Source organism: Pristiophorus japonicus, chromosome 13, assembly GCF_044704955.1.
Source record: "Pristiophorus japonicus isolate sPriJap1 chromosome 13, sPriJap1.hap1, whole genome shotgun sequence".
Taxonomy (NCBI): Eukaryota; Metazoa; Chordata; class Chondrichthyes; family Pristiophoridae; genus Pristiophorus; species Pristiophorus japonicus.
In genome coordinates, this window is record NC_091989.1 from 16,199,298 (window position 1) to 16,224,300 (window position 25,003).

General features: G+C 41.8%; 1 protein-coding gene across 3 annotated transcripts in view; it reads left to right on the forward strand.

The window, feature by feature from the left end:
* mkln1 (muskelin 1, intracellular mediator containing kelch motifs) overlaps positions 1-25,003 on the forward strand; it is a 156,108-nt gene that overhangs the window by 44,618 nt on the left and 86,487 nt on the right. For all 3 annotated transcript variants that reach the window (XM_070897182.1, XM_070897183.1, XM_070897185.1), the window contains exons 7-9: positions 6,552-6,629; positions 10,928-10,993; positions 17,471-17,583. In XM_070897182.1, the coding sequence (XP_070753283.1) occupies positions 6,552-6,629; positions 10,928-10,993; positions 17,471-17,583 (257 nt within the window). The remainder of the gene's footprint in view (positions 1-6,551; positions 6,630-10,927; positions 10,994-17,470; positions 17,584-25,003) is intronic.

Consider the following 25,003-nt stretch of genomic DNA (forward strand, 5'->3'; position numbering starts at 1 on the left):
AAAAATCAAAGTTTCCCCCAAAGTTGTGCGCGAGCTTAACTCAGATAGTTAGGATTTTTTTAGGTTAGTTTTTTTGTGTGTCATAGGGGACGTAACCTGCCACCCGTGCCAATTCTGGCCATTTAAGCAACTTTGGCTAGCTCCGAAATACTCCAATTTTTCTTTGGACGGCGTACGTGGCCTCTATGCAAAAACCTTCTGTGCAGTTAAGAAAATCGGTGCAGGTCAGTAAATCAGCACAGCAGATGCATTAACAGGGCCCGGACAGCAGCAGCGGAGCGGAGAGGAGAGAGTGGAGCGGGTGAAGCCCTTCGGGCATAGTTCGGAGCAGGTACCGGAAGGGGAGAAGGCTGTTCGGCCTGGGATAGGAGCGGGACCGGCATTGGGAGGCCATTTGGCCTGGGATAGGAGCGGGAACCAGGAGGCTATTTGGCCAGGGATAGGAGCAGGGACTGGGACCGTGAGCCCATTTGGCCCGGGATGGGAGCGGGGACCAGGAGGCCATTTGGTCTGGGATAGGAATGGGGACTGGCATTGGTGGGGAGGGGAAAATAGACTTTTGTCATGAACACTTTGATAATTTAATGGAGGTAAGTTGCTATATGTGCTTATGCAGGTTGCTGTGAGTTGGCTGTTTTATGTGTCACTTTCCAGCCTCAGCCCGCAGTGTGTCCCTGGTTACCGTGGCAACCCATCATTTTGGCGCAGATCTTGGGCTCCACCCCCAAAACTAAATGACAGGTTAGGCGGCGCCAAAATGAAAAATTTAAACTGGGAAACTTGGATGATTTTTTTTTTGCCGTACTTGGGCCCCCAAAAAAACGGTGTAACTCCAAGTACACCAAAAAACAGCTTTGGGGAAAATTGAGCCCATAGTTGTGATGTACTGGGAGAGTTCGGGTATTGGAGGTTTGATTGATCAGATGGCCTGATATCCTGCAGAACATGGCAGAAAAACTGCTCGAGAATGACTTTAGCCCCTCCCTCTGATCTTGATGATGCTTATTTCAACTTAAAAAGCCTGAACAATTTTTTTTAAGAGGTTCCTACAGAAATGATCAAGAACTCATTTTCCAATTTCAGGGTTATCATTAGCATTAATGTCTCTTGTCTTGCTTGATTCCTGTTTTTGACTTGAGCATCTATTCTGACACTAGCTGTTCTGAAATTGTCAGCTGCGAACCCTGTAACTGAGCTGTGGTTTTGACTCTTGTTCAGTGAGGAACTTCTGTACATCTTGGCTACATCATACAGTGGTCATCTTCTTTAAGGAATTTGAAACTTTCAGAAATTATGAAATCCAAGATCCATACCATCGACCACAAAATAGAAACGTCTAATTTATTTAGCGCCATATCAAGTCATTGAAGTATCTCACCGTTGGATAGGTGAATGTGGCAGCCATTTTGATTACATTCGATCCTACAAACAGGAATATGCAATGCTCAACTGGTTAACTTTTTGGTTGTTGTGGTTAAGGGAATATTAACCAGAGCATAGGAAGAATGCCATGGTCATCTTTGAATTGTGTCATGGGATCTCTAACAATCGCCCAAACAGAACTAGGTTCATGTTGAGACAGTGGCTCCAATAGTGCTGTACTTTCTCAACACTGTATTTGATTTGCTATTTGGAGAGAATTGCCATCAAATGGAATTCAGACTTTTATCATCATCTGTTTAGCACAGTTCTTATTGGACATCAAAGAGAAGCCCTTTGTGAAGTGAGGTGGGACTGACAAGAACATAGTTTCTATCCAATTTCCAGCGGGGATGGTGCACAGCATAAACTGAATCAAATTGGCATAGCATTGGCAATGTCACTCAGACCAGAGGAAGGCTGGTAGGAACATAAGAACAAGAGTCGACCATTCAGCACCTTGAGCCTGTTCCACCATTCAATTGGTTCATGGTTGATTTGTACCTCAGCCCCATTTAGCTGCCGTGGATCCATATCCCTTGATATTCAATCTTGAATCTGTCTATTGACCTAATAGCTACAGCCTTTTGGGGGGAAATAGTTCCACATTTCCAGTACCCTTTCCGTGGAAAAAGTGCTTCCTGATTGCACGACTGAATGGCCGGGCTCTAAGTTTAAGACTGTGCCCCCTTGTTCTGATTCCGCCACCAGAGGAAATAGAATCTCTGCATCTACCCTATCGAAACCCTTTATCATTTTATCTGGGATAAATGGTTCATTCTCTGGTTGACAACGAGTAACTAGTGGGGTGCCGCAGGGATCAGTGCTGGGACCCCAACTATTTACAATCTAAATGACTTGGAAGAAGGTAGTCAAGTTTGCTGATGATACAAAGATGGGAGGAAAAGCAAAGCGTGAGGAGGACACGCAAAATCTGCAAAAGACATAGACAGGCTAAGTGAGTGGGCAAAAAATTGGCAGGTGGAGTATAATGTTGTGAAGTGTGTGGTCATGCACTTTGGCAGAAAAAAATCAAGGAGCGAGTTATTATTTAAATGGAGAAAGATCGCAAGTGCCGCAGTACAGCGGGACCTGGGGGTACTTGTGCATGAAACACAAAAGGATAGTATGCAGGTACAGCAAGTGATCAGGAAGGCCAATGGTATCTCGGCTTTTATTGCAAAGGGGATGGAGTATAAAAGCAGGGAAGTATTGCTACAGCTATATAAGGTATTGGTGAGGTCACACCTGGAATAATGCGTGCAGTTTTGGTATCCATATTTATGAAAGGATATACTTGCTTTGGAGGCAGTTCAGAGAAGGTTCATTTGGTTGATTCCAGGGATGAGGGGTTTGACTTATGAGGAAAGGTTGAGTAGGTTGGTTCTCTACTTATTGGAATTCAGAAGAATGAGAGGTGATCTTATCAAAATGTATAAGATTATGAGGGGGCTTGACAAGGTGGATGCAGAGAGGATGTTTTCACTGATGGGGGAGACTAGAACTAGAGGGCATGATCTTAGAATAAGGGGCTGCCTATTTAAACCAGAGATGAGGAGAAATTTCTTCTGAGGTTTGTAAATCTGTAGAATTCGCTGCCTCAGAGAGCTGTGGAAGCTGGGACATTGAATACATTTAAGACAGAAATAGACAGTTTTCTTAAACGATAAGGGTTATGGGGAGCGGACAGGGAAGTCGAGCCGAGTCCATGATCAAATCAGCCATGATCTTATTGAATGGTGGAGCAGGCTCGAGGGGCCGTATGGCCTACTCCTGTTCCTATTTCTTATGTTCTTATGAAATACAACCTACCATCATAAATTAACCTTCAGCCCTGGTATTCTTGCGGGAGCAATGTCAGAATGGTGCGTTAGGAGTGGTTGTCTGAAATTGGGTAGAGTGGAGGGAGGTTTATTCGGCAACGTACGACGCAGCAGCTAATGAGATGTTTGCTGACACTGGATGCCTGAAATAGCATGCAGAATCATAGAATGATGCAGCACACTGGGAGGCCTGTGCCAATCTGTTGCATTTCCTTGTTTCTTCTAGCTGTTCTTCCTTCTGCTCATGGCAGAGGAATTTCTAGAGGCATTATTTGTGCTGCCTTAAATATTTTAATTTTAAGCATCAAATCTTTCATAATTGAAATCCCCATCAGAACATGACCTGACTTTGATAACATTTGATTAGTCAGAATCACCAATCCAGTTACCTGGTTTGATTCAATGAAGGTGTTGCACTGGCTTGTTGAACTAAAAACCCTTCTGGAACCCTTTAATCATTTATTTAAAAGAAAAATGAAGTTCAGCTTTAATTTATATTTAAACTTAAGTTGCTGTGTATTGTGACCCCAAGCAGTGCGATTTTGGGGATGTGGATATTTTGCAGCCTGGGTAAGTAAATTGCTAAATTGATGCTGTTTTGATGACCTGCCCCTGACGTAATGGAAACATTACTGAAACTCAGAAACATAGAACAGTTCTGTGAGACCTGTTAGTAGCAGTGTGCCAAAATAACTCCTGTTACGTGTCTTCCTCCATCAATCTATTTCTATTTCATCATTCAACAGCAAGAAATGCCGCAGCACTTGTTGCATTTCAAGTTCGAAAAGAATTCGGGACAGTGTGTGAAATCTGTACAGCAAATCTGCTGTTTTGCTCTTGTTGAACTTGATTTGTGGCTTTCAGCCTGAGCCATGTAGACTGTTAGAATGGTGTTTAATGTCCAGGATCAGGAGTTTGTGGTGGTAAAGTTTACCATTTCAGCACATTGGAATGGCAAGAATTCATTGTTTAAGATGCAAAGTCAGGTTTCAGTTCACAGGCAGCGTGTGCTCGATTATGAAAGAGTGAGATATACGATGAAAGATGCGAGTGTGGTGTGAAGGGCAGGGAGCGAGACTGAGGAAGAAAGAATAAATGGTATGGTCGCGCCAGAGGTTGGTGCTCATGGCACAGTGAGGTTGAGTGGAGTGTTATTTTACTTAGTGTTAAATTTACCCTGCCTAAGATGGCTCACTTTACAACTGGTCCAAGTTCCATTCTGCAACATTGGCATCTCCACAAAAAAGAGACTGTAGCGACATGGTGCATTGTCATTTTGCACACGGCCATGTCCTTGTTTACAGTTTCTTTGGTAACATTTTTCATCTACATCAGAAGTCAGAGCTTAAAAACCTCAGCTCATGGCCTTTTTCAGACTAAGACTGCCCTGTGGTTTTAATCTTCACCTTTATTTAGGGGGTTTTCAAGAAGGTACACGTGGAGCATCTTTGTGAGCGAGGTTGATGGGCATGGTCAGTTATGTAAATATTTGATCATGCCATTTTGTTGTATACAGTGTATGCGAAGTAAGAGAAAGTTGGCATATTTTATTTGTTCCCCCCCACCCGTCCTGAAGACTTGTACGAACAGAACACTGGGTGGTAACTGTTGAATAGCATTTTTTTGTCGGGCGAAGCACATTATGTTCCAGTGACTTCACCACTTGTGATGAAAGAACACCTTTCTCACAAGTGAGATAAGGATAAACAATTAATTGAGCATCTTCTCTCTTTCTAATGTGCATAAAATGTAACATTTTTAATCAATGTCACTGAGCATGGAGCTACATTCTGCCATTTATGTATCACTTGAAATGCAAGTTTCATTTTTAATCTGTTGCATTACCCCAATCAATAACATTCCATTAACTCTGTGACTAATTCTTTAGCAACTGAACAATATTCTTGAACCTGAAGAGCCAGAATAAAATCATTGGACTAATCAAGTGATGAAAGATTTGGTTACAAAAAAGTCTTTAGTTGTGACTCTTTTACCGAGCTGAAGTTTTAAAAAAAAAAGTTAACTTGTGGATTGAAAAACCAACTTGCCTTTGAAATATTATTTGCATGAGCTGAGCATTATGAAAGTTTTGCACCTAAACCAGTCATGAGTTTTACTAAAAGAATAATGGAGCTTATTAAAAATATTGCAGAAATGCTACTTAATCAACAAACAATCTATCATTTAACTTGATCTAAAATATATTATTTTACCAGACAGGGTGTTCGTGGATTAACTTCTCCCATAATCATTCAAGTGTGGTGTTGACTGCACAAATGAATTGGTATTTTTTTTCCTTCCGTGTGCAGAAATAAAACCTTAGGTTTCTTGCAAACTGAGTTTAAAAACAAGATGTCTTTAAGAGTCATGAAGATTTAGCTTTTCATTCATGCAGCATTAATGAGGCACTTCTACTTGAACTCTATATTTTTAATACCTTATTTTTGAAGCCTTAAAACAGAAGAGTTTAGACCTGCCAACAAAAGCAGTGTTTACAATTGATAGTCGATTCAGGTGGGCTGGGGAAACAAATTTGCCGATGAAGATGAAGTGCCTCATCATAGCAAAGAAAACATTTCCCTTCAGCTACAGGCAGCAATGAGAGCGTTTTTCTGCTTTCCTGTAAAGTTGGGTATTTCAGCTTGAAATTTGAAATTTTGATGTAACTTGCTCGATATAATAGAGTTCTTTAGACTTTGTCTCCTTGCCAAGAAACCTGTGGAAAAATGGGAGAAGCCTTTGAGTCCAGGTCCTAAACTGTAAATTTATATTAAAATTACCTGCTACATGAGAGATTTGTTTTCATTTTGATTGCTTTAACTGGGTTTAAATTTTCTGCATCCTGGTAGTGCTTAGAACAAATCAGCTACCTAAATTGGGTGCTTGAGTTCCCAGTGTTGGTGCTTTATTAAAACCATTTAGTGTTCTCTTGCTTCTAAACAAATAAGTTATACACTATCTTGTTTCTCCTTCTGTCTGGTTTTAAATATTTAAATTGTTTTTCTTTACTGATTTTTTTTTTCTTCTCTCGTGACCAGTTAAGCACTGTAAAATCTTATAACTTTGTGGTCTGGTATTCCAAATTAAGTGCAGTGTTTCACATATGCCACTTGTGAAAATAATTTAGTGGCATTCGAGAGCCTCTCCCAAAAATGATCTTGGTATTCTGACTCGATGATAAATGTCCTGGTGCCAATAAAGGAGAGATTAGTGGCCAAAACGGTTTGTCAAAAATGTGAAATCAAAAAAGCAGCATTTGCTTTGTCGATGTGGAACCAGATCCAAAAATGTGTGTGCTTTTAATTTCAGATGGTTTGTTTAATCAGTACATCAGTCAACAGGAATATAAGCCCAGGTGGACTCAGATCATCCCTCAAAGCAGCAAAGGTAGGAAACATTACAGAAATCTGCATGAATCTTCGAAATATGGTTTCGTTTTTTGGCATGATGAATTTGATCAATTTGAAAAATTAAATTTTCCCCCTATAATTCGAGCAAACAACATTTAATGAAAATTCAGAGGATATAGTCGCTAAACTGAACAAGAAGGTATAAATGAATCGTGCTAATTCGACGAGCTCGTCTGTCATGAGATATTTTGTTAGCAAGCAATGTTTCCCCCTAATTCTTCTTTGGGTGCATGGTCCCTTAACGGACTGCGTGGTCCATTCATAATTTCGTGCATGCAGGAAATGTCGCATTGAAAAGCTGGTGATCAGCCTGCATTGGACCCACAGACAGCTGCGCAGCTTAATGGCAACATTGTTTGCAAGTGAAGTGGATGAAGCTCAAGGAGCAGCTGGAAGAAGGACCGATGTCTCCAGAAATTCATCTGGCAGTGTTTGAGTCCAAGAACCCTGGTTCAGAAAGTTATGTTTGTTTAACTTGTGTACAAAGAAGGAGTTTCCAGGTGAAGCAGAGCAATGATAGTGGTATTCTGTATGAATATTTGAGCAGCAGCTCTGGTGTTAATGGCATTATTGTGGAGACTGGGCTTAAGTGCTAATATTACAATGCCACATAGTTCGCATGCCAGATACGAGACTCCCTAAGCAAATGCTTTATGCGGAGCTCCTTCACGGCAAACGAGTCACAGGTGGGCAGTGGAAGCGTTACAAGGACACCCTCAAAGCTTCCCTGGTAAAGTGCGACATCACCACTGACATCTGGGAGACCCTGGCCGAAGACTGCCCGAGGTGGAGAAAGTACATCCGGGAGGGCATTGAGCTCTTCGAGTCTCAATGCAAAGAGCGTGAAGGAGTCAAGCGCAGGCAGCGGAAGGAGCGCGTGACAAAGCAGCCCCTCCCACCCCTTCCCTTGATGAAAGTCTGTCCCACCTGTAACAGGGTCTGTGGCTCTCTTATTGGACTGTTGATGCACCAAAGAACTCACTTTGGGAGTGGAAACAAGTCTTCCTCGATTCTGAGGGGCTGCCTATGATGATGATGCTATGCCACCAAATCAAAAGGCGTGCATTTACAAATCCTATGTCTCATCACATCTCTGAGAAGCTTCTTAAAGCAATTGGCACATAATGAGCTACTTTGAACTGCAGTGACTGTCTCCATAAGCAAACACAGCAGTTATCTTACACAGCGTGAGTTCTCACAAACAGCAAGGAAATAAATGACGAGTGTAGCTGTTTTTGGTGGCATTGGCTCAAGGAGGAGCACTGCCCCGCCCCGCCCCCACTCCATTTTTAAATAGTACCGTCAGATCTTTAACATTCACTGGAATGGGCAGACAGATCTTTAGTTTAACCTCTCATAAGATAAAACTCCTTCTCACAAACAGCATTATATGAAATGAAAATTTCATGTGCTTCACTCCCTTAATTTAAATTGTTTTCAAAGGTTCACGTGTTAACCAATGTTGAGAGTTGTTGCTTTACAACTATAATGGGGGTAGCTCCACACAGTAATTGAGCTTGGTGCTTGCTTGGTCTCTTATGAAAGTGTTTAGCATGTAGAGGTTGAGTAAATTCTGTTCACTGGTGTGGTTGATTTTTACCCCCACCCAATTATTTTAATGTGAGCAGACCCTGACTGAGCATGTGCACAAGAACATGAGAATCAGGAGCAGGAGTAGGCCATCTGACTCTTGGAGCCTGCTCCACCATTCAATAAAATCAGGTCTGATCTTCGACTTCAACTCCACTTTGCTGCCAGATCTCCATGTCCCTCGATTTCCCCTAGAATCTAAAAATCTAGCTATCTCAGCCTTGAATACACTCACCGACTCAGCATCCACAGCCCTTTGGGGTAGAGAATTCAAAAGATTCACAACCCCTGAGTGAAGACATTTCTCCTCTCAGCCTTAAATGGTTAACCCCTTATCCTGGTTCCCCCTTGTTGCAGAATCTCCAGCTAGGGGAAGCAACCTCTCAGAATCTACCCTGTCAATCCCCCTCGGAATCTTGTATGTTTCAATGAGATCACCTCTCATTCTTCTAAACTCCCGAGTATAGGCCCAATCTACTCGATCTCTCCTCAAAACGCAACCCTCTCATCCCAGGGATCACTCCAGTGAACCTTCATTCTACTGCCTCTAAGACATGTATGTCCTTTCTCGGATAGAGACCGAAACAGTGCACAGTACTTCAGGTGTGGTCTCACCAAAGCCCTGTACAATTGTCAGACTTCCTTATTCTTGTACTCCAACCCCCTTCGAATAAAGGCCAACATGCCATTTGCCTTCCTAATTGCTTGCTGTATCTGCATGCTAACTTTGTGTTTTTTGTACGAGGATGCCCAAATCTCTCTCAAGTCCAAAATTTAATAGTTTCTCAACAATTAAAAAGATATTCTGTTTTTCTATTCCTCCTACCAAAATGATTAACCTCACATTTCCTCATATAACACTCCATCTGCCACCTTCTTGTCCATGTGAGAATGTAAGTACAGAAGTTGATTTTGTTTTAAAATTGTCATGTAGGGAGCCCAGTGTTGCACCTAAGAACTGTTTGTGCTCCGAGGAAACATCCTTTAGAACTCTACTGGCAAATATATAATGCTTCGGTAAGTCGTCATCATCGGCAGTCCTTTGGAGTCGAGGATGACTTGCTTTCACACTAAAAATGAGTTCTCAGGTGACTGAAGAGTCCAATACTGGACCTACAGTCTCTGTTAAAGGTTGGGCAGATGGTGGTTGGAGGAACGGATGGGTGGGGGGGCCTGAGTTGCCGTGCGCTCCTTCCGCTGTCTACGCTTGGCTTCAACTTGCTCTCGGTGAAGAGACTCTATGTGTTCATTGCCTTCTGGACCCTTTTCCTCCACTTTGGGCGGTCTAGGGCCAGCCAGGGATTCCCAGGTGTCGGTGGGGTTGTTAGATTTTTTTTCAAGGAGGCTTTGAGAGTGTCCTTGAACAGTTTGCTCTGCCCACCTGGGGCTCGCTTGCCGTGTCGGAACTCCGAGTCGAGCGCTTGTTTTGGGAGTCTCGTGCCGGGCATGCGCATTCGGTAAGTAGGACTGTGACACTTAATAAGTTTGTATTTTTCTCGGCTTTGCTTTGGTGGCTGCCCCTTGTGGTGGAAAGCAGTCATTGTGCAGGCAGTTCAACAGCAAGTTACAGCAGGGTTTTGTGCCAAGCATGTCGTGCCTGATGCAACGTCGAGGAGATTGGTGTTGCGTTTTCCCTCGTACATGGCTCGAGAGGGAGCCTAACGCGGTTAATTCAACTTGGACTTGATGGTTTGCTTTTGACTTTGAGAGATTTACAAAATGCAGGATAAAATGGTAATGCAAAGATCCTTTCTGGTCAGCAGAAGGCTGTTGGAAAACTGAGAACAACAGTCCTTGAAACTTGTGAAACAATCCATGGTAGTTTGAAATGGATTCATGGTTTTAAATTCCTGCAAGGAAGGGGAAATCCAGTGCATTTAAAAGCCATTCATAAAAGAATAGAATAAATAATGGGAGTTGTGATTTATTATGCATTGAGAAGTTACAAAAGACTTCCGACTGGAAATAAATATCAATTTTCAATTGTTGCCATTAAACTTTTCATGTTTTAAAGTTTAAATGAGATCTTGTAATACTCAATGACTGAAGTGAGTTCTTAAAGAAAGTGTGTGATAGTCCCAAACCTAAAATCACTTACTAAACAGTGTTTACTGCTTGTTTACCTGGATAACTAACTTTAATCTCAAGGCAAGGATAGAGATTCTTGAAGTTATTGAGCAGAGACCCACCAATGAGAATAATTTAAGGTACAAAGCAGTCCCGGGTGAGAAGGTTTAAAAAGGCCCAAACATGTGAGCATCGAGATTCAGAATTCACTCTTAAACCAGTTCTATGTTTAACTAATTCACTGTTCATCTGCTTCCTTCTTATCTACTAATACTTCATAAATTGGTAAAAGATTCTTCCATTGATATTTGGAACTTTTATTCAACAGTATAGTACATTTATCTTCACCAATGCTGAGTTCTGTTTTAAAAAGTGCTATTAACTGTTTGCAGCCAAAAGGACGGGTCGTCACTCTGACTCCAGGTGCCTGCTTATGTCCTTTTCAAATCATCTGCAAGAATACCATGTTTGTCTTTGCTGAAAATGCCTTGCTTTTGCATACATTCCTGTTTCGCCTACGTTCCCTGCATCTTCCAATGCTGACATTGTGATCCTGGTGCCACTTAAGACAAGCTAAAAGAAAGTTCATTTTCATTATTATTCCCTTTATTTGGCCAGGTGACGGAGATGACAATAGACCTGGAATGAGAGGCGGTCATCAGATGGTAATTGACGTTCAAACAGGTAAGGATATTGTACATCGAACCACAGCTGTAGAATTAGAATAACTCGCTCTCTATAATCAGTGAAATAAAAATGTGTGCAATTGATAAATAAGAGGCTGGGCCATAATCTAACCTCTTCTATAAACTCTTTAACCTGTGAAAATGTTTTGGAGGGGCTAATAAGCATCCTGTTATGTGTTCCATGCAAGAGATAATCCATGTCAACACTGAAGATTAAGCTTTTATCTGTGCTGGAAATTGGCGTATAAGTGCTTTGCAGAATGAAAATCCATTTTGTACCTGTAAATGTAGGTTATGCAGGACATAATTTTAGCTTGAATCTTTGGCTGGGAGGCGGTGGGATGGGAAGGTGACTTGCAATCAGTGTTTTGTATAAAAGTGCTTTGTGCAATTCACTGTGTGCAGTCTCATTTGAGATGGCCATAATTTTGCCCGTTCCACATTACCTCTGCTTTTGAATTGGTTGCTGGCTGTGTTGAGAAGTCAAGAAAAACAAGAGGGAAAAATGGAAGATTCCTGAATAATCCAGAATAATACCCGTTGGGATCTTTCCTTGCATAATTACTGAATTTCAGCCAATAATCTTCAAAATAGAAAGCAATTTTTAGATCAGTTTGTATTTCTGGCTTTTAGATGGAACAAAATTGTTATCACAATGTGTAATGCAGGGGGATTAATCTGGAAAAAAGCGAAGTTTGTTCTGTTTCAAAGGCTGTCTGTCCTCCTACTGGCCATTTAGGGTATTTAAGTTCGATGGAATGGCCTAGAACAAGCTAGACTGCTGCCAATAGCAACAGTGCCTTATTGACGTCACGCAGCACTGGGGAGTCAGCAGCTATGTATTGTAATGGCAGGCACTGGTACGGAAAATTTTGCTTCACAAACTGATGAAATCGAAAGCCCCAACTAATAACGTGCATGTCTTTCTAAAGCAATTTGTTAAAGACTGATGTGTAATACATTATTCAGCCAAGATTGGATTCTCCGAATTGTACACTGAAGAAAATAAGCTTACAGCTTGCTGCTGAGTACAGGGAAGGCTCAATACTGAGCAGTCTCCATTTTCTAGGGCATGTAATCTGGTAGTTTAGTGATGACTAGGATGCATGATCGATTCAACACACATTCCCTTCTCCCAAACCTCAGTTACTTCTGTGTATCACTAAGGAAATTCGATGTTTTCAATCCGCATAGATTTCATTACTGTCATTCCTCTAGTAAATCTTGAAAAGGTTTGACCCATAATGTCAAACGAACAGCTTAGTTCACGAGAATTTAAGATGTTCACATTTGAACTGAAAACTACCAGTAAGGCTCATGATGGATATGGGTAACACACAATTTATTTTGTTAATAGGGCAGGATCAATTGCGATGACTATAGTGTTGGCACAAAAAAGTATTGAACCGTTTACTATTCAGCTTTTGTAACATTTTCTTCTTTCACACGATGCAAATGTTCTTGCATTGTGTGTAGCCCAAAATAATTAATTGCAATCAAGGGGAAGTGGTTATTTTAACCACTAAATGTCAATAATTTCTCATTCAGTATGGTGGACCTGATTCTTTCCCCTACAAATATAGCTATCCATAATTGCAAAGTGTCATTTTCAGTGGCTTGATTCGATTGTTTCGCTCCACTCCTATATCACCCAGCTCTGGAATATCCAAACTACAGTTGGTGGGCCATATGCAGCCTGCAATGCCGGGCAGTATTTGCATTCGTATTTCTTCCTCCGCTGCTTTCTTCTGTTTGAATTTTGCAGGCTTGAAGGTTTGGTTGGTTTTATTCTTGACGCTGCTCCCTTATTGGTAGATGGATCCTAAATCTGACCGGCAACAACCAGTAGTAGTGTCAGTTTGAGAAACTGAAGGTAAATGGGAACGTTCAGTTAACCTTTGTACATGGCCCATGATGCTTCACGGTTTGAGCACAAGTAGTGCAAAAAGACAAGAAGTTTGGATACTGTGGAATCAACGACATTAGAAGTTGTAGCCTTTCACAATCGCAGAAATTAATTCAGTAGAATGTCCAAAGATTCTAGAATGGAAAGCTAAGATGAGTTAAAACCTGAACTCTGTTTTCTTCTGGCTTTTTGCCTCTTTGTTTTTGCTTTTCCACATTTTCCAGCCTTGCTGGTCTTATTATTTCTGTTCTTGTTGCCCTATAGAATAACTTCATGTATACCAGTGATTTTATCTAGTTTAAATTGGTCTAGAATGCTGCATCACATTTCAATCAAGAGTCACTTTGGAGCTCCATTCCACATCACCAAGGCAGCTCAGCATGAAGGCATGAATAAAAGCTATCACAGTTGGGATTTGTGCATGGACATTGTGCACTATTCAGCTTGCGGAACTGTCTTATGACGGATAAATCAGCACTCTGTGTAATCTGATGGATTTATTTTATTATTTGGTGGAATAAGTTCACCACATTGGTTTTTGAGCCCTCACTGCGTAAATGTGTGTGTAATAACTCTGGTCTTCAGTGGAAAAAGAAAAACTGGAAATCTGAAACAAAAACAGGTGATGTTTAAAGGAATGTTGCATCCAAAACTTTAACCTGTCTTTCCTCTTCGTAGATACTTACATGGAATCAGAGGATCCTCTTGTTTCATGTTGACCAGAGCTTATATACAGTACAGGTGTGGCATCCCCAAGGCACTGGAAAGTTCGCCATGACCTTGGGGACTTGATCTCATCTGATTTTGGCAATATAACTGAGCATCCTGTTCACTGTTTAGTGTTGCCTCATATTATTTAGGCATTGCAAAAAATGTTGGCCTCGCTCTTCCAAGAATGTCATGGGATCTTGAATGTCCACTATAACAGTCAAGACAGATCATCTCGTATGAAGAACCACGTCTCTGACAATGCAGCACTCCCTCAGTACTACATCAGTTAGATTATGTACTCAAACTAATGGCATGTGGCTTCAATCCCCATCTTTTTAAAAAAAAAACTAATGAGATATTGTCGTGTGCTTGTTTTGGGCTCAAGAATACGTGCTCAGTCTCCTGAGCCGCCTTGGTGAAGTGGAATGGCGCTCCAAAGTGATTCTATTGATTGAAATGTGACCCAGCATTTTAGACCAATTTGAACTAGATAAAATCACTGGCAACTGATCTTATTTAACCAAGCAGGAAATATCAGGAAACTTCCCATCATTGGTAAGCAAATGCCAATCATATTCGAGACACCTCCTTGGTTAACACAATCTCAACGTGTCTGCTTTGCTCTTGAGCAGTTGAGTCTATAGTCAAGCTTTGGAAAAGGAAGGGACCTGTTTTTATATTACTTGTACTTGTTTTTGTTTTATCTTTTTTGTGAATTATGCTAACGACAAAGGGTATCATTCTCGTTACGTTCCTCTGTTTGCAGTCTTGACAGATGCATTTGCTGTATTACTTTTCCTTTTTGGATGTTCCTAATTGTAGGTGACATGGAATGGTTACAGAACATTTATTGCTTTCCTTGGAATTTGAAATGGAAAGTTTGAAGTGGATGTTGCTGTTTTCAAATCCCACACCATAATCCCTACTTTGTATTTATGAACTTGGATAAAACATTTTAAGCCAGTTGTAAGAGATCTTGTGGCAAGCAAAAATCTTTATGGTTTAGGATCAGTACAAAAAAAACTGGTGTAATTCGGGTGCAAAATCACAAAGTATTCTTAATGAAGAGCTTTGAGACTACTTCTAGCAGATACACTTTAGCTTAACACTGACTGTGGTATAACCAGTCGGGTGCAAAGCTAATGTTACAATTTCCCATGCATGCCGAGATCACGCCAGACTGGCATTCAAATGAGCTCGATTATTTAGGCAGAGATCTGTGTGGGAGATGTGCTTTAACTCAACTGATGGCTCTGTCTCTTGCTCTACAGGTAGCAATCCTTGACCTGTTTTCTGTAGATGCATTCTCACTGCTACGCTCTTAAAAATACAGCTATTTATAAGTTTTTATTTCCTTGCACATTTTTTATTCACTAAGGTTACAGTCCAAGAGCTCTGCTAGTAAGAAGTACATCAAAACTGCCTGCATCACTTGCTGTCCAATTGTCCCTCCCTTGATGCCTCAATACAAGTCCTTTCATCCAGTGTGTCGTGCTACTTATAGCAAAAGAAATAACTTGTATTCATGCAGCACCTTTCCCAACCTCGGGAGGCATCACTTGCTCTACAGATGATGAAGTCCTTTTGAAGTGTTGTCATTGTTGTAATGTAGGAAAATGTGGCAGTTACTTTGCTGTTTTTGTGGGGCCTTGCTGTGCACAATGAGGTCATAACCAGGTCAACTGATTTAGTGATGTTGATTGAGCGATAAATACTGGCCAGGAAGCCCAGGAGAACTCGCCTGCTCTTCTTTGAATAATGCCATGGGATCTCTTGCAATCTTGAGCGGGCAGACAAAACTCTGAGTAGAAAGTCGACCACTCTCTTCATAAGCTTCTGCAATCTTCTCAAGTACACGTCTCGGCCCACCCCATTCAGTCTTCTAACCAACTATGTGCGTCTGCTTTCTCTCCCTCAACTTTCCAGAGCCGTCAGCCATCTTGACCCTTTCTGGAACTCTGTCCCTCAACCTCTCCACCTCGGTCTATTGTTGAAAAGCCTGTCAGCATTCAATAAGTTTACACAGGTTAGCTTTACATTGTGTCTGTAATGTAACAAAGCATCCCAACACATTACAAGGGGATGAATGGACGGCGAGCAGTAATGAGAACTGATCGAAAGGACGGTTGGAAAAAAAAATGATTTTGAGAAGGCAGGGAGAAAAAAAAGTCAAGTGGAGAGATTTAAGAATGGAATTCCAGAGAGCAGGGGTGTAAGGTGCTACTGATGGCTAATCAAAGGCAGGGTGGGATGCACACGAGGCCAGAATCGATAGACCATATTGGGTTGCAGGGCTGCAGAAGATTGCAGAGCTAAGGACTTATAAGTGATAATTTCAAATTGGATGCAATGAGACACCACGAGTGCTGGCGCATGGTGGGTCAGTGGGACTGAATGCTGCTATCAGATTTTTGAGCTTGTTGCAGTTTGTGAGGGAGTGGAGCTCGGGAGGCGAGCAAGGAGGATGTTTGTGGATGAAGAATGGCCATTCCGGTGAAGCACAGGACTGCTGCTGACATCCATGAAATTGTGTGCCAGGATGACTCAGCGCCTTCACAGGAAGGGGAGAAAATGGGTAGATTGGCAACACAAATAGTACCGAAACTGCTTGGTGCAGGAGAATTCAGTACTGTTTAAAGCATAACTCGGAGGAAATGGACAGAATAGTGTAGTTTCACAAACAGTTGCAGGTGATCCCAAATTGAATTGATGCTCAGCCTGGACAGGGGGAAAAAAAGTCTTGTCTACTGACCTTTCGGAGATTGGCTCAGTCCTGCAAAAGGAAGTGAGGATCGTGCCAGATTTGTGTTCAATAAGGCTGTTGTAATGTTATGGTTTGTGTGAACTGAGAATTTATGAACATAGAAGGCCCTCTCTAAACTGAAACACTACAAGTCTGTTATTGAAGGGTAATTGGAGTTAACGAACTATCATAACCTTATTTAAAAAATACAATGATACCCAAGTGTTGCTATCCGCACCCCCCCCCCCCCCCCCCCCTTCTCTTGGTTTGCTTACTGAGGAAAAGAAAAACATCACATGAAAAGGATCAAATAAATAGGCTTTGACCGTTTAATTGGAAAAACTTGATGCTTCTTTGTACTTTTTTTTTTTACCCTCCCCTACTTTCTGAAATAGCATACAGGCATGTTGAGCTCAAGTCCAGGAACATGAGCATTTATCTATTTATAGGTCTCAAATGTGCAATGCTAAATTAGTTTTAATCCCCTTGTGCTGCATATTGTGTTACAGTAGATATTTTTAGATGTAGGGTAAGTGTTTGTTTGGGTGCTAATTTTTATTTCTTTAGGCTGGATAGTCTGTATCTGAACATTCATTCTAAAATAGTAGTTTGTATTTTCAAGGAGAATGGAGCTTCAATCTGCAATAATCTAACACCCTTTCAGTTAGATTTTACTGTTTTATTTCTGTAATATGTGAAATGTAGGGTTTTAATGGGGACGATTCTGCACACTTAAATGTTGCATTTCTGTTTTATAGAGATTTACTTTGCCATTTAGATAGTTGCATTCAGTGTATAACTTTGTTTTTGCATTCCTTTTTCATTACCTCTGCACTGGAAACGCAACCAGCTTCTTGTCCCACCCCCACAATAAATGTTAGCCAAGTGTTGGAAAGTAACTAGAAATTATTTTTAATTCAATAAACTCGATGCTGTCACTTTGAGATTAACACTCAAATCCTGGAGTTAATAAATTGTCAAACTACAAGTTTGCCATTCAGATAGCAGCATCCCCAGAATAACGGTGGTGCGCCAATGTTGAGACTGGATTACAGAAATTTAAGTGAAAAATTCCAGTGGAAAATCTCTGAACAATGACTTCATTTTCTTTGCAGAAACAGTATATTTATTTGGTGGTTGGGATGGAACACAGGATTTGGCAGATTTCTGGGCGTACAGTGTTAAAGAAAACCAATGGACTTGTATATCTAGAGATACTGAGAAAGAGGTAAGTGTATTGAAAAATGATGCTGGGAAAGCAGATGAGTAGAATAAAGGTTTGGCTGGCAATTGAAAAGGTGTAATGCAGAGGTTCCCAAACTGGTGATCGAACAACCACCCACCGCTGGGGGAGTGTTAGTTGTAATTCATTGATGGGTCATGCCTGCAGTTGGTATTTTCATCATTGGTGGAGCTGTAGCAGTCAACTCGGGCCGATTCTCAACGCTGCTGCTCTCCAAAACTCTGGCATCCCTGGAAAACCATTCTGACACTTTCAATAATCCTCAGTTTTAATTTCCCCAGTTAACACTAATTGTTATTTACCTCCTATTCTGTATCTCTGTGCAGCATAAATGTCTAGTTACAAAGTATTTACAGCACAGAAACGGGCCATTCGGCCCACAGGTCCATGCCGGTGTTTATGCTCCATATGAGCCCAGTTGGAAGTGCTCATGAGCCCTGGGATCCTCGTTGTCATAGAGAAATAAATAAAAAGCAGCAGGTTGGTGTCTCAGCTTCAAAAATGTAAGTTCTTGCCCCCCCCCCCCCCCCCCCCCCCCGAGTTTTGCAGCACTATGCAGCACCATTTTTGTTTTGTCACTGCTTCTAAATTCTCAACCCCTTGGGTCCACATACTATTTCGAGGAAATAGATAAATAGCCTTCCTTTCAAAACTTGGCTCTGCATCAAAAATGACATTATTGCCCAGTATTCTGCACCTTTCACCCTGCTTGGATTTCATGTTACTGCTTGCTTGGTATCACCTTGAATTGAAAAAATAAATTGAAGATGAGCATGCACACTCGTGGGTCCTTAATGTTTGAACAAAAAATTATAATGTGTTTTGCCTCCTTCAAAGCAACTCAATAAATTCCGTACTCCCTGTTCCACCCTCAAACACGTGACCCCACAGACCCACCCTCGTCCGTCTGAGGAGAGTTGTTCATGCTGCACCCGGCTCGCAACCTCAACCCGAAGAGAGGAGCTGCGCACAGTTTTCCTTCCAGTGAAGTTGTTTCTGCTGTCGTAGCGTCCGGGAAATTCCTTGGCCCTGTTTCTGCTTCGCTGGTGTTACTTCAACAGAAGCGTGGTGGAAACCCATATACATGAGTAAACGCTGCACTTCCGGCATAGTACCACCAGCAAGGGGAGAGCAGATGTGAGGAGTTTTCCGGCCAGTGAGTACTAATAATTGGCGTTCATATTAAAACCCCAAAGTACAAGAGTGCAGAATTAAAATGGCTGAAGTGACACAACTGCTCAAGGGTTAGCAAATAGATTACACACTCATTAATTATGCATACATTATTTCCGAGAAAGAGGGCGTGCACCTGGGGCAAGAATCTCTGAAGGGAAGCTCAGCAAAAAAAAAGTGAAGTCTCGGAACCTCTGGTGTAATCTAATTAAGGGTTCAGATACCATTCTAAGGGCCCAAGTTTCCACATGATTTGCGCCTGATTTTTAGGAGCAACTGGTGGAGAACGGACTATCTTAGAAATCGCAATTCTCCACATTTTTTTTTCTGCAGTTCTCGTCCGGTAGAACAGTTCTACTTTGGAACAGAATTTTTTCTTCAAAAGGGGGCGTGTCCGGCCACTGACGCCTGATTTAAAAGTTTCCACAGTGAAAACGTACTCCAAACTAACTTAGAATGGAGCAAGTGAAGATTTTTGTAGAACTGAAAAAACCTGTTCTACACATTAAAAAATCAGGCACAGGTTACAAATTAGGCGTCCAGAACGAGGTGGGAGGGGAGGGGGGCGGAAGGGAAGTCATTAAATTCTACAATAAATCCTTATTTATACTTATACAAATATTATACAAATAAATCCAACCTGAATAAAAATTTATAAGCAAAGAAAAGATTAAATAAACCATCTTCCTACCTGTGTGAAAGTGCTTCAGCCAGAGAGAATTCTGCAGCAAGCCTCACAAAACGAGGCAGCCGTTCCCGAACGCGGGGGGGGGTGCGGGGAAGGAAGCTGTTCCGGACGGCCGGGGACCGACCGAGCAAACGCGGTGGGGGTGGGGGTGGAAAGGAGGGAGCCGTTCTAGATGGCGGGCGGGAGGGAGCCGTTCCAGACGGCGGGAGGGAAGGAGACAGATGGCTGCAGGAAGCCTCAGAAATTGAGGAGCCATGTCCCTTCTCTGTGCTGATGGCAATGTGCTTTTATTAAAAAATGTTCAAAAATTAAACAGCTACAAAGAACTACAAAAATGGCCGAGTGCCAATGTTTTTTTGCGCACGCGCAGCGTTGCCGGCAGGGAAAAAACTAATTTAAATAGTACCCGCCCCCTCACAAAATCGGTGCAAGTGTAGGCTCCGCCCCCTGGGCGCCGCGCCAGGCAGACAAGGAGCTGCAGAACGCTCTAGAATCGCGAGTTTTTTTTTAGGCGCGAAAAACGGGCGCCCAGCTCGGAGGGGCGCCCGTTTTTTTATTGTGTGGAAACTTGGGCCCATAATCTCAAAAGCTAAGTTTAAGCAGTTTCCATAAGTCTCGTAAACCTAAAGATTCGATTCTACACTTCAAATAATGAATCAATTCATGTTTGGGATGTTTTTGTTCATGAATTTACTTCAACAGAGTAGTGCAGCTTTGTTTCTTTAAACAAAATACTAGGCATCCCGTGTGCTGGTGTGTAAAAGCATCCCACTCACTGCTAAGTGATGAATAGTTAACATAAGGAGAAACATTTTATTTCGGCATATATTTGTGTTTCTAATCATCAACTGGCTGCTCAGAGCAGTCCCGTGATGGCTGTGAAACAATAATGAAGGTATTTGTGAGACCTGTGAACATACAGTTGACCATGGAGCAGTTTGTTTGGTAAATGTTTTACATCAAATAAGCAGCATTGTGTTACATGATGGTAATGTATCAAGGGGTTGAGAAAATGCGTGGACTACGGGAGCATAGCTTATGTATTACTGCATAGAAGCACATGTCAGAGCCGTGGTGTTCTCCGTAATATTAAGCTTGTATTTTATTGGTTTTTATATTGTCGGCAGGGAAGTCATGGCAGGCTTCTGTGATCAAAGATCCTGACTTGAATATAGATGGTGCTGCACCATAAAATGTGAACAGCATTGAGTTACTCCACTGCATTTGGGAATGGCTACCAGTTGTAATTATGGGCCCAAGTTTCAGGTGGAGTTGCTTCTATTTTTTTGGAGCAACTAGTTCAATTTGGAGTATCTTAGAAATCGCAATTCTCGGCATTTGGTTTGCTTCAGTTCGAGTGAGTTCGTTGAATTTCGTTTCAGTTCAGTTTTTTTCAAAAGGGGGCATTACCAGCCACTTACGCCTGTTTTGCAAGTTTCGACACCGAAAAGGTCCTCCAAACTAACTTAGAATGGAGTAAGGGTCGACTGTTGTATGCTCAGAAAAACCTTGCGTACACTTCAGAATTAGGCGCAGGTAAGCCAGAGATAGGCGGGGGAAGGGAAGTTTAAGGATTTTCCAAAGCATTAAACACTTCACTTTAAAAAAAAAAAAAAAAAAATAAAGAACCATCATCAATAATAAATGATAAATAAATGAATAAATAAAAAATAAGAAGTTCCTACCTCACCTACCCGTTCGGGAGCTCCAGGAGCCCATTCGGCCAGGGCTAGGGGCTGCGTGCTTCGGGCACACCCACACAGCCAGCAGCACACGCACACAGAATCTGGGGGCCAGGAGCTACTGCGCACGCACGTGGCTGCTGGCACTCTTTGGCCCAGGGCTGTAGCTCCCCCCCACCCCCCCCCCCCTGCCCCGCTGTTGTGCTGCGTCGCGCTCACTGCTGAACAGGCCTGCTGCACTCAGAGAATCGCCAAGTAAGTTTTTGGCACGCTTTTCATTCCACAAAATAGGCGGGCCTCTCAGAGGTGCGTCGTTCGAGCGGATTTCGGAAACTTGGGCCAAATGAACCATGATTGTATTCTAATGTAGCTATAAATTACAGTGCATAACTGGAATAAAATTACTTACTGGTGAGGCCACTGCCTTTTGGTTTCCATTGTAAAAATAGAATGAATCTTGTGCAAAAGATGAATTTGATTCACTCATAAACCAGTGGCTCAGCCAATCAACAGTTGGCGTAGATCATGTGAAAACCTTGAGGATTTCCTCTGCACTCTATTGTGAGCCTGTTTATAACGAAAATGTTTGATTTTGTTTTGATATATTGAAAGTGTTTTGATATTTAACAAACAAAAATTATTTGCGGCGATTTAAGTATAATAAAGGAGTTTTTTCTACAGTGCTGTTACTTTCCAATTCTTTTTACATTCTTACACAAGGGAGGTTAATTTTCAATGTATTCTAATATATTTATTGTGCAGGCTTAGGAAATACTGTTGGTTTGTTCCAGAGAAAAAAGGGAACTTGCTTAGAAATGTAACCTGACTGGATGAGAGAGAAAACCAAAGGAGAGTCACTGGGTGAGCTGTATGATAAGCTTCTCTGCCTGTGGTTTATATAGTCTTCTAAAACTCCATTGATAAAAATCCATTTTTAAAACTTGTCCCCAGCGTGACAAATTCGACATTGCAGAAATTGAGTATAGCAGTGGGTGGGTGACTGTGAGAGGTCAGTAATGTGGCCAAGCTTATTGAGCGCAGTGTTGGAGTGCTGCTGTTGTGGGAATGCAGAGAGGAACTGCTCCGGGGGGTTTGTGCCAAACTGGTTCCGAGGGGACTATGGGCGCCATCACCACATTGTTTCAATTAGTTGTGCCATTGCTGGCCACAAACAGGGTTATTTCTCTTCAGCTGGTCTAGCGACCAGGTCTCTGAAGTCATGTTGAAGTGTTAGAAAACCCTGTACTGTACCATATGGTTAACTCATTTTATGCATGCTCCCACTCTAGTGAATGAGCAGAATTGCTTGTTTCCAGAGCTGTCGTCTGGCCTATGTGATGGTTTTGCGTCTGTACAGCCCATGTACAGTCTTTATGGTTGTGGCATTATTTTTCTGGAAAGAAATGCCACCGTTGAAATTGCAAATAAAATTCACTGCTCAATTTCCACTGACTAAGTGTGTCAAGTATCTGTACTTATGCAATGCCATTTCCTGTCAAATGGTAAGCACTGACGGATCACTCCGACAATGATATTTTCCTACCTTACTTGACTGCTACAATGAAAATGTTGGACTGATGCAGGTAAATAGCGAAAGGCAAATCTACTCTTTCTACTTGGTCACAAGGCAGCAGTCGGAACAGAGAAAGTTATGGGCCTGCTCCTTCAAGAATTCCTTCAGAGGCGTACTCCACAAATCTGAATCACACCTATGCTCTTTGTTCATTTGTCCAGTCTGCGACATACAAAATCATTCTATGGAACTTTGCCAGCGATGATGGAGCATTTTTCTGAGCCAAGGAGTTTTGGAAACGTTTATATAAGCCCTTAGCTCCAACATACAATTTTTGTTTTATGCTTACCAAAGTAGATGTAGGGGACAGAAAGAAACTGGCATTTATAAAATACCATACGCCCTTCGGAAATCCCAAAGCATTTAACAACCAATGAATTACTTTTGACGGGGAGCCCATATTGTGTCGGCAAACATGGCAGCCAATTTGAATACAACAAGGTCCCGCAAACAGCAAATGAGTTTAATGACCAGTTAGTCTGTGGTTCTAGTTCAAGGAGGCATGTTCGTCAGGTTAATGGAAGAACTTGCTTCTTCTCTTTGAATACTGTGTAAGGGTCTTTCATGCCTACCTAAACAGACAGATGAATCTGAAAAACAGCATTTCCCTCAGCACTGCACTGACGACCTAAGAGCATAACATAAGAAATAGGAACCAGGAGTAAGCCATTTGGCCCCTTGAGCCTGCTCCGCTATTCAGTAAGATCATGGCTGATCTGATCATGGACTTGGCTCTACTTCCCTGTCCGCTCCCTATACTCCTTGACTCCCATATCGTTCAAAAATCTGTGTCTCTCGGCCTTAAATATATTTAATGACGCAGCCTGGGACAGAGAATTCCATAGATTTACAGCCCTCTGAGAGAAGAAATTCCTCCTCTTCTCAGTTTTAAATGGGCGACCCCTTATTCTGAGACTATGTCCCCTAGTTTTAGTTTCCCCAACAAGTGGAAATATCCTCTTCACATCTACCTTGTCGAGCCCCCTCATTATCTGAAATGTTTCAATAAGATTACCTCTCATTCTTAACTGCAATGTGTTTAGGCCCAACCTCCTCAACTTGCCTTCATAAGTCAACCCCCTCATCTCCGAAATTAACCTAGTGAACCTTGTCTGAACAGCCTCCAATGCAAATATATCCTTCCTTAAATACGGAGACCAAAACTGTGCGCAGTACTCCAGGTGTGGCCTCACCAATAACCTGTACAGTTGTAGCAGGACTTCTCTGCTTTTATACTCTATCCCCCTTGCAATAAAGGCCAACATTCCATTTGCCTTCCTGATTACTTGCTGTACCTGCATGCTAACTTTTTGTGTTTCATGTACAAAGACCCCCAAGTTCCTCTGTACTGCAGCACTTGGAAATTTTTCTCCATTTTAATTATAATTTGCTTTTCTATTTTTTTCTGCCAAAGTGGATAACCTCACATTTTCCCATATTATACTCCATCTGCCAAATTTTTGCCCACTCACTTAACCTGTCTATATCCCTTTGCAGATTTTTTGCGCCCTCGTTACAATTTGCTTTCCCACCCATCTTTGTATCGTCAGCAAACTTGGCTACATTGCACTCGCCCCTTTCATCCAACTCATTAATATAGATTGCAAATAGTTGAAGACCCAGCACTGATCCTTGCGGCACCCCACTAGTCACTGTTTGCCAACCGGAAAATGACCCATTTATCCCGACTTTCTGTTAGTTAGCCAATCCTCTATACATGTTAATAGATTACCCCCAACCCCATAGGCTTTTATCTTGTGCATTACCTGTTATCTTGTGCAGTAACCTCTTATGTGGCACATTATCGAATGCCTTCTGGCCCAGATTATGTGCTGCGGTTCTGGAGTGGAGCTTCATTCCACTGCCTTCTGAATCAGAGCCAAGAGTGCTGCCAATTGAGATAAGCTGGAACCTAATGGGAGCGAGAAACTCATTGCTATTAGTGTAAAGTAAAACAGCAAATATTGTAAATTTGAAATAATAACTGAAAATGCTGGAAATATCCAGCAGGAGCAGGTTCCTCACCAGAAGTGGTAACTGGGAGACGAGCCCTTGAATAGAGCTGAATAAAGCGGCAAGACGAGAACGACGGGTAAAAAATCAACAATGAGGAATATTGACTGCTCTCGGAGTGGAGTTAATGGGTACAAGTCCAGCAAAAGCAGCCTATTGAAAAGCTGGAAAGAAACAAAAATGAGCCGGTGATCTATAAATGTCGTCTCAGTGAGGCATTGAAAAATCATTAAAAAGGACAAAATTTCTGAAAATAGCCAAATAACTTGCATGGGA